The sequence below is a fragment of the Cydia fagiglandana genome, chromosome 15 (assembly GCF_963556715.1).
Source record: "Cydia fagiglandana chromosome 15, ilCydFagi1.1, whole genome shotgun sequence".
Lineage (NCBI taxonomy): Eukaryota > Metazoa > Arthropoda > Insecta > Lepidoptera > Tortricidae > Cydia > Cydia fagiglandana.
In genome coordinates, this window is record NC_085946.1 from 17,904,207 (window position 1) to 17,917,620 (window position 13,414).

The following is a 13,414-nucleotide window of genomic DNA, read 5'->3' on the forward strand; positions in this document are numbered from 1 at the left end:
ATAAGACATGTATGGTTTCAGCGTGTGCTAGTGGCTTTATAGTTGCTTTATAGTGAGGATTTGATTTTGACGGATAGTTTTTTATCTTATTTATGTCAATTTTATTGCTGTAACTTTGCAAATTGTAATTCAATGTTTGTTTAATTTATCGACGTCGTCGTCTAAACTGTATTATTGTACAGTGCGCAATTAAATGTATATTCTCTTACATTGAGAAAAGTGCTGAGACAAGACCTGCGCGCTTACATCAAAATCAGCTTGTGATAACACGTAAACTTGATAAAAGAAGAGGTTATTACCACTTCGAAGGACAGGTAGTTACTTCATATCGTGTCCGAGCATGTGAATAGAATCTTAAGAGTTATTAATGATCACCCGCGACAGCTAACCTTTTGCTGAGCGGTAATTTGTTTGTACGAAGGTGGACCGCATTATTGCGCCATCGTGTAGAAGCAGGATAAAGTTCGTGTTAACGTCATGCCTGACATCAAGATTACCCCGCTGGGGGCGGGCCAGGACGTCGGCAGGAGCTGTATTCTCTTATCCATGGGAGGGAAGAACATTATGCTGGACTGTGGAATGCATATGGGTTACAATGACGAACGCCGCTTCCCGGACTTCTCTTACATTGTCCCTGAAGGTCCAATCACGAGCCAGATCGATTGCGTCATAATCTCGCATTTCCATTTAGACCACTGTGGTGCTTTGCCCTACATGTCAGAGATGGTCGGTTACACTGGGCCGATTTACATGACACATCCTACAAAAGCCATCGCTCCTATACTCCTGGAGGACATGAGAAAAGTTGCAGTGGAGAGAAAAGGTGAATCTAACTTCTTCACATCTCAAATGATAAAAGATTGCATTAAGAAAGTTACTGCGGTAACATTGCACCAGTCGGTGATGGTAGACAATGATTTGGAAATAAAGGCGTACTATGCTGGACATGTGCTGGGTGCTGCTATGTTTTGGATCAGAGTTGGATCTCAGTCTGTCGTTTACACTGGTGACTACAATATGACTCCGGATAGACATTTAGGAGCTGCTTGGATTGACAAGTGCAGACCTGATTTGCTCATATCAGAGTCAACTTATGCCACTACTATCAGAGATTCCAAAAGATGCCGTGAAAGAGACTTCCTTAAGAAAGTCCATGAGTGTGTAGAAAAGGGTGGTAAGGTCCTCATCCCTGTTTTTGCTCTCGGCCGTGCCCAGGAACTCTGTATATTGTTGGAAACATACTGGGAACGGATGAATCTTAAATGCCCAGTGTACTTTGCCTTAGGCCTCACAGAAAAAGCAAACAATTACTACAAAATGTTCATCACATGGACAAATCAGAAGATCAGAAAGACTTTTGTACAGAGAAACATGTTTGATTTTAAACATATTAAACCTTTTGATAAGTCATACATAGATAACCCTGGTGCAATGGTGGTGTTTGCAACTCCGGGCATGTTACATGCTGGACTGTCATTAAACATATTCAAGAAATGGGCACCTTATGAACAAAATATGGTTATCATGCCTGGGTTCTGTGTGCAAGGAACTGTTGGTCATAAGATTTTGAATGGAGCTAAAAAAGTAGAATTTGAAAACCGTCAGGTGGTGGAAGTCAAAATGGCAGTAGAATACATGTCTTTCTCTGCCCATGCTGATGCTAAAGGCATCATGCAGCTGATTCAATATTGTGAACCGAAGAATGTCCTTCTAGTACATGGCGAAGCTCAGAAAATGGAGTTTTTGAAGGACAAAATTGAAAAGGAGTTCAAGATTAACTGCTACATGCCTGCCAATGGAGAAACTTGCACCATTTCTACTCCAACAAAAATCCCGATTGATGTGTCTTTAAGGCTACTAAAAGCTGAAGCAGTCAGATATAATGCTCAGCCACCAGATCCAAAGAGACGGCGTGTAGTGAATGGAATTCTCTGTGTCAAAGACAATAGACTTTCTCTCATAGACATTGATGAAATGTGTGATGAAATTGGCATTAACAGGCATGTCATCCGTTTCACAAGCACTGTGCGTTTGGACGACCCGGGTCCAGCCCTCAAGACTGCAGAGAAGTTGAAAGGTTTACTCACGGAGAAGTTATCTGGTTGGTCTATCACTATATCTGATGGCAACATCTCTGTGGAATCCGTGCTTATTAAAGTTGAGGGTGACGATGAAACTACAAAAAATATTTACGTCTCTTGGACCAACCAGGATGAGGATCTCGGCAGTTATATATTAGGATTGCTGCAGTCTATGGTTCAGTAATTTTGAGATTAAGCATAAATGTATGTGTGCCTGAACGCATAGGAATAAGAACAAGCTTAAAATGTTACAAGCTCTCAAAAAAAGTATTTGTGGTGTAAGAGATTCAAATTCATTTTCCAGTTAAGATTATAAAACTCAGTAATATTTGATCCATACTTACTCATTGTGATTTATCTTAAGTGTGATTTTTCTCTAGTTTGTACAAAATGTACAGGGTACGAAATATGTAACATTTGTAAGAGCAAGTTTATTAAATAACTTAAGTAACAAATTGTTTTTATGTACACCAAGTGCTGTCGATGTTGCATTTTCCTTGATACCACAGATGTTGTAGCTTGTTGGCTTCACTGAGAGTTCCCAGGTGCTTGTAGTCCACTTGTGCTCCTGGTTGCTGAAATTTAAATAAATGGGATTCCTTAGGTATTGTGCTAATATAATACATATCAGTACGGTTACCACAAGCTGCTACGCACTAAAATATGCCAGTACGATCAAGTTGCGTAGAAAGTAAGTTATAAGTAGTTCGTTTTTTTAGCATTAGAAAGAACTTGCAAGAAGGTAAGCGATCTTACATGTCTTTTAATTGAAAAACGCTTTTTAAAAATAAAAACTATTATTAAAGCAGAAGAATATAAATGATCGTATTAGATTCATAATTGTTACATATTTGCCGTGACTTATTTTAAAAATGTGTTTTTCAATTAAAAGACATATCAAGATTGTTTACCTTTTTTCTAATGCTAAAAAAAACGAACTATACATACAAGTTGTCATGATGTTTTTTTATCAGGTATTGCGTGAGGAGATAAAACGAACTTCTTTTTGACTCCGTATTCGGGTGCTGCGGCATCGGCATTGTGTTAAACTGTTAACCACCTAACAATAGAATAATCTCAATAAACACCTTTGTGTGTTTTCATTATACATATATTATTGTAAATATTTATTTCATAATTTTCCCTCATAAGTCTCATAACAAAACAATATTACTTAATTGATGATTCTCGATTAAGAACCTGACGTATAATTAGGTACGAAAAAAATTGCTATTTCATCACCATCAGGTGCGCGGGAGTCGAGAACTCTCCCTTTAGTAAAAATATTGTCTTGAGGTATAATCAAACAGTAAAGTAAGTATATAGGTGGGTATAATCTTAAATCCCTTTTATTTAAGTGCTCCTTACGAGCCCTTAGCAAGCTATGCTTCAACTGGATGTTGATCGTCGTTACAGATTGTCTCATTTTTTGCTATAATTTTTTTATCAGGCGCTTTGCAGGATGCAAGCAAACTCGAATCCGTTAAAAGATTATCTTACCATCGGTGGAGGGTACAGCCTCCTAAAGTCCCCTTTATGTAAGTGCTCCCTATGTGCTCTCAGCAGGCTATGCCTCAACTGCCTGGTGATACAAGGCTTGCAAAGTCTGCAGATGAGAAGCGACCCCTCGCAGTTGTCCCGACAGTAGGTGTCGCACTCCTTCCCCCATACTGCTAGGTTCTTGTCGGTGGATACCATGTTTCTGGCAGCTGATTGTTCTCTGAAAACGACAAGTATTAGTTAGGTTTGTGGTCAGAAAGTTTTTACTTTTGGACGTAGTTTTACTTTTGGACACTTGGTCTAGCACCTATCTAAATGATAATTTTTAAGAAAAAAAAACCGACTTCCATGGGGGCCGATGAAAGATTATTGTAGATGGTACACTATGTAGAAAAGGAGGTAAAACCACCCACTTTTCTACTAGCATTTCGCTTCTGTATAATGGCTCCTCTACAGGATGGGCCAACGCCGCCCACTCCAAGGGACGCAGCCATGCGGTAGAATGAGATAGCAATATCACTTGCTCCCTCTAACGCATAAATGCGTCCCTTGGAGTGGCCGGCGTTGGCCCATCGTGAAGAGGAGCCATGAGGGTCGTAGTTCTAGCCTAACCTAACCCACTCCTCAGACAGCAGTTCGGTTCTGTGCGGATCGCAGTTCGAACCTAATCAAACCCACTTTTCAAGTAGCATTTCGTTTCTGTAAGGCTCGCAGTTCTAACCTAACCTAATCCTTGTTCGGTTCTGTGAGGATCGCAGTTCAAATCTAACCTAACCCACTTAATGGCGCATGCCGTACGGTGTACGGGGGTTTAAGCGGGCGGACCTAGTAAGATTGGCATCATCGTACTTTATACCTACATTAATTTTATGGTAGGTAATCATAGTTGTTTATTTAGTTAAGGTATCATAGTGGTTTTCTGGGTCAAGGTCCGGGTCCGAGACCGGGTCCGAGTCCGGGTCCGAGTCCGGGTCCGAGTCCGGGCCCGAGTCCGGGTCCGAGTCCGGGACCGAGTCTGGGTCCAAGTCCGGGTCCGAGTCCGGGTCCGAGTCCGGGTCCGAGTCCGGGTCCGAGTCCGAGTCCGAGTCCGTGTCCGGGTCCGAGACCGGGTCCGAGTCCGGATCCGAGTCCGGGTCCGAGTCCGATTCCGAATCCGGGTCCGAATCCGGATCCGAGTCCAGGTCCGCGTCCGAACCGGATCCGGGTCCGAACCGGATCCGGGTATGAGTCCGAGTCCGGGTCCCAGTCCAAGTCAAAATCGAAATTCGTAATCACCAAACGTGTACCATGCGTCATTGAAGAGTTCTGTTCTGGTCATCATCAGCAGTTCCACTTCATCAAATGCGACAGTTTTTAATGTAAATGCTTGATTTTATGATGAAAATACAAAAAAATCTATACGTATGCCTTTAATATTTGAGGAGTTCCCTCGATTCCTTATGGATCCCATCATCAGAACTCAAGCTTGACAAAAATGTGGCTTAAAAACTTAACTTGCTTAACGAACATAACGAAAAGGAAAAATCGCCAAACGTGAACTATGCGTCGTTTAAGAGTTCTGTTCTGATCATCATCAGCAGTTCCACTTCATCAAATGCAACAGTTTTTAATGAAAATGCTTGATTTTCTGATGTAAATACAAAAATATCTATACGCATGCCTTTAAGATTTGAGGAGTTCCCTTGATTCCTCATGGATCCCATCATCAGAACTCGAGCTTGACAAAAATGTGGCTTAAAAACTTAACTTGCTTAACAAACTTAACGACGAGGACAAATCGCCAACCGTGAACTATGCGTCGTTGAAGAGTTCTGTTCTGATCATCATCAGCAGTTCCACTTCATCAAATGCAACAGTTTTTAATGAAAATGCTTGATTTTTTGACGTAAATACAAAAATCTCTATACGCATGCCTTTAAGATTTGAGGAGTTCCCTTGATTCCTCATGGATCCCATCATCAGAACTCGAGCTTGACAAAAATGTGGCTTAAAAACTTAACTTGCTTAACAAACATAACGAAGAGGACAAATCGCCAACCGTGAACTATGCGTCGTTAAAGAGTTCCGTTCTGATCATCATCAGCAGTTCCACTTCATCAAATGTCACTTTTTTGGGTGTATATGCTTGATTTGTTGATAAAAACCCAAAAATCACTATATGTATGCCTTTAAGATTTGAGGAGTTCCCTCGATTCCTCATGGATCCCACCATCAGAACTGGGTTTTGACAAAAACGGGACCAATCTGTATGCATATACATTCAATCAAAAAAAGAATTTTCAAAATCGATCTAGTATTGACGGAGATATGGAGTAACAAACATAAAAAAAAAAAAAAAAAATAAAAAAAAAAAAAACATACAACCGAATTGATAACCTCCTTCTTTGAGATTTGGAAGTCGGTTAAAAAGTAGCAAGACCATCAAGAGTAAAACTTACATAAGCAAAGTTAAATTAGATTACATATAACATTAATTCCAATATGTATAACATTTCTGTCAGGATGTAGGAGGTAGTCGTCTCCCTCCTATTACCTCGAAAATAAACTAACTTTAATTTAGTTCACTATCGACTTGATACATCGGTAAGTACATAACTTTTAACTGGTATTTGTGCTATTTGTAGCACACCTCACCTCATTACAAAGTTGCTGGATGTATATTCGTATATAGCTATTTGATAAAGTTCAATGAAGATATCTTGGAATAAGATACACATTCCGCCCACGCGTTAGTATCAATAGATGTTATTGCTAATGTAACTCAACTGTTGTTATTAGATTAGATAGATACTTATTTGAAATATTTAGCTGTGTCTAGGGGCCTCTATTAGGGCCCCTATATTATTGATGGTTACCGTACTGTTATGTGCACTGGTGAAGGTGACGAATAAATTATTGTACCATGTTTAAAACCTTTCCTAGCGCATGCGAGTCGCAATACATAGCGGCATTTGATCGATCGAACGACATAGCCGGCAATTATCAAGTTGCAAGGTCTGTCGAGGCCTTCAGTGTGATATCCGCGTAATTATTGCACCATGGCTTCTTACCTTACATCTATAACACCCTTATATTCCCTCATATAATAGATCCTTACCTCACATCAATACTATTATAATCCCTCATATAGGTAACGGCTTCTTACTTCACATCAGTACTATTATATTCCCTCATATAATGGCTTCTTACCTCACATCAGTACTAATTATAATCCCTCATATAATGGCTTCTTACCTCACATCAGTACTATTATATTCCCTCATATAATGGCTTCTTACCTCATATCAGTACTATTATATTCCCTCATATAATGGCTTCTTACCTCACATCAGTAATATTATAATCCCTCATATAATGGCTTCTTACCTCATATCAGTACTATTATATTCCCTCGTATAATGGCTTCTTACCTCACATCAGTACTATCATATTCCCTCATATAATGGCTTCTTACCTCACATCAGTACTATTATATTCCCTCATATAATGGCTTCTTACCTCACATCAGTACTATTATATTCCCTCATATAATGGCTTCTTACCTCACATCAGTACTATTATATTCCCTCATATAATGGCTTCTTACCTCACATCAGTACTATTATATTCCCTCATATAATGGCCTCTTACCTCACATCAGTACTATTATATTCCCTCATATAATGGCTTCTTACTTCACATCAGTACTATTATATGTCCTCATATAATGGCTTCTTACCTCACATCAGTACTATTATATTCCCTCATATAATGGCTTCTTACTTCACATCAGTACTATTATATTCCCTCATATAATGGCTTCTTACCTCACATCAGTACTATTATATTCCTTCATATAATGGCTTCTTACCTCACATCAGTACTATTATATTCCCTCATATAATAGCTTCTTACCTCACATCAGTACTATTATAATCCCTCATATAATCCGCCACTCCAGTGACACCGAACAAGTTGTATAGCACTTGCTCGTACAGCAGTTGGTTGGGCGGGTAGTGCGCCGAGCTCAAGTTGGGAGACATGTTGGCTTCCAACAAATATACTTTCAGGTCTTCGTCGACTACCAGGTCTACTCGCATTAGCTCGAAGAAGTTGTCTCCAGATGGGTAGCTCTTTAACTGGAAAGGAGGATTTTAAATTCACATAAAACAGCCATTAGTACAGTCAGCAGCAGTAGTTGCTAAGCGGGTCAGTTGTTCAAAATGATCTTGACGCGACTTTATTGTTAAGTAACCCCTTTATTCATAAACGATTACTAAAGTTAGCAAGCCGATAATAATCGTTTGTCCTTTTCCGACGTATTAGTATGATGGAAAGGGACAAACGATTATTATCGGCTTGTTAACTTTGGTAAACGTTTATGAATAAGGGGGTAAGAGAATAAGAGCGTGTCAAAGTGATTTTGAACACTGCGCCCGCTTAAGGGACCCACTGATTAACAGTCCGCCGGACGGTGTCGGCCTGTTAGTTAGAACAAAATGTTGACAGTTCCGAACAACTGACAGGTCGATACCGTCCGGCGGCCTGTTAATCAGTGGGCCCCTTTAGCAAATCTGTTGCTGACTGGACAAAATTAATATACCTATGTATAACTATAAGGTTGCCTTTCCACTGAGGCGGAAACGAGTGGAAATGGGAGGAAATCAACTAATATCATTGCCAATTCATTGGCTGTAGTCCACATCTTTCCGCTTTGCTGGATTACAAGTAGATATCCTTGGCTAATCATACGAAATGTTCAAAATGGCCTAAACACAAGTTTCTTACAATTAAATCTATTAAGAGAACAATAATCGTGTGTAGATCATTTTGATTACCGTAGCGGCTGAGCTATTTTGTGAATTATTAGTTTGGGTCTGGGATCATAATAACAATATACAAAATAGCCTATTTCATTTTTAGATTCTACCAGCTCCCAATACCAATAGTCCTTACACCAGTTAGGTACACCCTGGCCAGTGGCCACAGAAGAAATAGTAGTACTACGGTACAGAAAGGACACTTCCTACAAAGCCGAAGTTTGACAGCGATTCAGGGTCGAATCATGCTATCCCTTTCTAATATATAGCACTATCCCTTTCGGCTATTCAGGGTTGTCAAAATTCAAGTGATTATGTTATCTGTGGTCGTGCACGCACAAGGAAGTCAAGTGATGCCAACCCTAACAATTGCTCGGAGCAATGCTGAGCCGGTGCCGAGTTCGACCGAAGTCAGGCGTGTCTCCCCACTGCCCTGGCAAAAGGGTACCATGTTGGCTTCGGCTCTACGCATGCCACCTAAATGTCCGGAAAACCATTGTTGCGATCGGAAAGACATACAAAATCAAAAATATATTTTGCCAATGAAATATAAAACTACTAGTACCATCGCCCACACTACTACATAACTGACAGTTCGTGACCCTTATTACAAAAGACATAAGGTCCACCGATGTACAGTTAGGTTGCTGTTTGTACAGATGATGAATTGTATCGGACATATTCATTCACCATCCCACATACTTACGTGTCTAATCCATCTAAACCACAGACTATACCACTAGACTCCGCTTCAGATTTGACTTTTAAAAGAACTATCTAAAATAATTATATCACACAATATTTCGATATTTTATACCTCTCCCTTCGCCCTTGTCACACTTTTTCATACGAAAAGATAGGTCGTTACGTTAATACGTATTTACTGTCATACTTGGCATTAATGTACCTACTACCAGACGATATGGAAAAAAATATGAATAAATAAATAATAAATAAATAAAATAAAAAAACCCATTTATTCCATAACCAAAAATTAAAGTAACATATCAAAAAGGTAATTAAAATCTATTTTTTTAAATTTTGTTTTGGAAAAAAATATGATTATGACTATTTATTTAATTTGTAAATGCACAGTGGGATGGATTTGCAACATACATTGACAACTCCATCAGATGGATTCCGCCGAAAGCCGAAAACTACGAGAGATTGGTTGGTTTAGTCATTTCAGCTGCCAAAAAGTACGTCCCCCGAGGCTTCCGAAAAACGTACATACCCGGGTGGACCAAGGAAAGCGAGCAACTTTACCAACAGTACAAAGAATCAGGCGATCAGGAAGTAGGACGTGACTTACTACAATCTCTGGATATCGAACGGAAGAACAAATGGGTAGCCACTGTTGAAAAGCTTAACTTCAAAACATCAAGCAGAAAAGCGTGGAAGGTACTCAATAAACTTACAGGCAAATCTGGGTCAAAAAATCACAATGTTTCTCAAAAGCTTACGGACTCCATAGGAAAACGCATTGTAGAAACATCACGTGTACGAGGAGACCGTGCCACTACTAGAAACATTAAGATGCTGGCCAATAAACTCAAAGATACACTCCCAGATGACGCAAATCTGTCCAGGCCGTTTTCAATTGATGAAACATCTGCCGCTATTAATCAACTTGCTCTAGGTAAAGCAGCAGGGCAGGATGGTATCTACAATGAATTTATTAAGAACCTCGGCCCTAAATGTGTAAAATGGTTAGCAGCTTTCTTTTCCGACATTCTAGCTAGAAACAAACTACCCCCAGCGTTTAACTTCGCCAAAGTAATTGCTGTACTCAAACCCGAAAAACCTGCTTGTGATGCAAAGAGCTACAGACCAATTGCCTTACTTAGCTGCACGTACAAGCTACTGGAAAAGCTACTGGCGTTCAGGATAAGCCCGCTTATCGATAAAATTGTCCCTGTGGAGCAAGCGCGATTCAGAAGTGGTCGTAATTGTGTTGATCAAGTCCTGTCTCTTACATCACATATAGAAGCTGGGTTTCAAAAGCAACTAAAAACTGTGGCCGTCTTCGTGGACCTATCCGCAGCTTATGACACTGTGTGGAGACAAGGGATGCTCTTTAAGCTAATGAAGGCGGTGCCCTGCCGACGAATCACAAATCTAGTAAACAACATGCTCAGCAATCGGGAGTTCGTTGTATACCTAGGGGACAAACGAAGCCGTGTCAGAAAACTACAAAATGGCCTCCCACAAGGTTCAACATTGGCGCCGCTACTGTTTAACCTCTACACATACGATTTACCGAGCACGGCCTCTAGAAAATTTATGTATGCTGACGATATTGCCCTAACTTACCAGCACAAAACGTTTAAGGCCTCTGAGGAACAACTCACAAGTGACTTGGTTACAATAAACAACTACTTCAAAACGTGGAGATTAGTACCAAACGCTAGTAAAACTGAAGTATCAACATTCCACCTACACAACCAACTGGCCACATACTGCCCCAAAGTCACTTTTGACGGTAAAATCCTGGAATACAACCCACAGCCTAGATATCTTGGCGTCACTCTTGATCGTTCGCTGACATACTGATCTCACCTGAGCAAGTTAAATAATAGTAGAAGAGCCGGCCGCAAATTTTTTAACCGACTTGATACCACGATGAAATACACAATGGGAAACCATAAAAGTGATGCTAAGTCCGAATTCGATAGTCTGCCACGGCGGAACTTGCCGAAAGTACGAAAAAGAAGGCCACTTCCGGTGCGAAAAAAGGGGGCTGATTTAACCCATCTGATACCGAAATAATAATTATGGCAGCAGTTAGAAATTTACATGTAGACACATAAAAGTGAAGTCTGCCAGTATTTTTTTAGCCGGAAGTGCTTGGCAGACGCTCTCAAAGGTGGCCAACGGGACCCCTAATTTAACCCATCTGATACCACCATGAAACCAATTCCAGTCGGTAGGTATGAACCCTCATGTCAGGAATATATAAGTCTGCCAAGGCTATTCCTGCCGAAACACCTTGGCAGACGAGATTATGTAAGCAAGGTCGGCATTGGTTACCCTACACTAACCCATCTAATACCACCATGAAACCAATTCCAGTCAGTAGGTACGAACCCCCATTTTAGGAATATATAAGTCTGCCAAGGTTTTTCCTGCCGAAACACCTTGGCAGACGAGATTATAAGCAAGATGACCATCGGTTACCGTACACTAACCCATCTGATACCGCCATGAAACCAATTCCAGTCGGTAGGTATGAACCCTCATTTCAGGAATATATAAGTCTGCCAAGGCTTTTCCTGCCGTAACACCGTGGCAGACGAGATTATGTAAGCAAGGTCGGCATCGGTTACCCTACACTAACCCATCTGATACCACCATGAAACCAATTCCAGTCGGTAGGTATGAACCCCCATTTTAGAAATATATAAGTCTGCCAAGGTTTTTCCTGCCGAAACACCTTGGCAGACGAGATTATAAGCAAGATGACCATCGGTTACCGTACACTAACCCATCTGATACCACCATGAAACCAATTCTAGTCGGTAGGTATGAACCCTCATTTCAGGAATTTATAAGTCTGCCAAGGCCTTTCCTGCCGAAACACCTTGACAGACGAGATTATGTAAGCAGCATCCGCATCCGAGGGATCCGTATTTTGGAATTATACAGATTACGGACATTATTAATAGCTGTAGGCTTATTTATTACTTTATGATTATACATATTTGTATATTATTATGTTATTAATAAAATATATTTATAATTTATTAAACCTAAACTTAATACATTGGAAATTCATTACCTGCTTACGGCAGTAGTAGGGATTAGTGGGTGAGTTCTGGCTCACTGAGCCAGGCCAACATTACAGTCCCTCCCCCTTTTTTCCCTTGTTGAGGCCCTGCAACCTTGCCTTGAACCCAAACTAATGTCATTGTAGCTCGAATCTAACCTAATCTATTTTTATTGCTTTTAAAATATTTCAATTATCTACTTTTGCAAAGTTAAATGTTGTAATCTCTATTTCGCAAAATGGAATTTTAATGTGACTTTAATGTATGTGCAGTCTACTTAGTAATTGGGTTTAAAGATATAAAAACACACATTTTATTTCCTATCCTAAGTATCCTATCCTAAGTTTATTCAAATAATATTCTGAACATATATAGTAACATCATTACTTATTCTGTGTACAGTGGAGAAAACGAATGAAATCATGCAATTTGATTTTGCTATTTTTAAATAAAGAGTAACCAAACAGTATTTTCCACAGTTGTTGGTAATGATACCATCTCTTACAATTTCTCTTCATGAACATTTTATGATACCTAACCTAACCTTCCAGTTTTCGCCCGAATTAATCAAAAAATTCACCAACACCATTTACACCAACCAAATAGAAAACGGGTCCGTGTCCGAATTCGCGATCTCGAGTCCGGGTCCGCGTCCGGGTCCAGGTTCAGGTAGAAGTCGAATTCAAAATCTTGCTTCTTTTGCCAGTGGGGTAACTTGCTTAACAATCAATTAGAAAAAGACAAGTCGTCGAGGAGTTCCGTTCTGATCACCATCAGCAATACCACTTCATCAAATGCCACTGTTCTTAATGTAAATCCTTGTTTGCCTGATGAAAATACAAAAGTCACTATACAATGCCATTCAGATTTGTAGAGTTCCCTCGATTCTTTATGTGTCCCATCATTAGAACTTGAACTTGACGAAAATGTGACTTAAAAACCTAACGTGCTTAACAAACATAACGAAGAGGACAAATCCCCAAACATGAGCTATGCGTCGTTGAAGAGTTCCATTCTGATCATCATCAGCAGTTTCACTTCATCAAATGTCACAATTTTGAATGTAAATGCTTGGTTTGTTTATAAAAACACCAGTATCACTATATGTTAGGGTGGTTCAAAAAACATTTTTTTTTCCTAAGGGGCACCCCCTTATTTAGTTACACTTATTATGTTGATAAAATACACCAAGTTTCGTAATTTATCTCAACTACAAGGGGACGCTTCACCACGTTGAAATTTTGTATGTTGTTTGAAACCCAAAAAA

The 13,414-nt window shown here is 39.8% G+C and overlaps 2 protein-coding genes across 2 annotated transcripts in view; one reads left to right on the forward strand and one right to left on the reverse strand.

Annotated features, from left to right (window-relative positions):
• Nucleotides 1–75: 75 nt before the first annotated feature.
• LOC134671476 (integrator complex subunit 11) lies at nucleotides 76–2,536 on the forward strand. Its single transcript, XM_063529342.1, has one exon. It carries the CDS (start codon nucleotides 478–480, stop codon nucleotides 2,263–2,265), a length of 1,788 nt encoding a protein of 595 aa, XP_063385412.1. The 5' UTR covers nucleotides 76–477; the 3' UTR covers nucleotides 2,266–2,536.
• Nucleotides 2,493–13,414, reverse strand: part of LOC134671616 (probable tubulin polyglutamylase ttll-15) — a 41,943-nt gene continuing 31,021 nt past the window's right edge. Inside the window, exons 5-7 of the mRNA XM_063529475.1 lie at nucleotides 7,476–7,699; nucleotides 3,582–3,801; nucleotides 2,493–2,656 (exon numbers count right to left, since the gene is read on the reverse strand). Of these exons, the coding sequence (XP_063385545.1) occupies nucleotides 2,543–2,656; nucleotides 3,582–3,801; nucleotides 7,476–7,699 (558 nt within the window). The 3' untranslated portion in view covers nucleotides 2,493–2,542. The remainder of the gene's footprint in view (nucleotides 2,657–3,581; nucleotides 3,802–7,475; nucleotides 7,700–13,414) is intronic.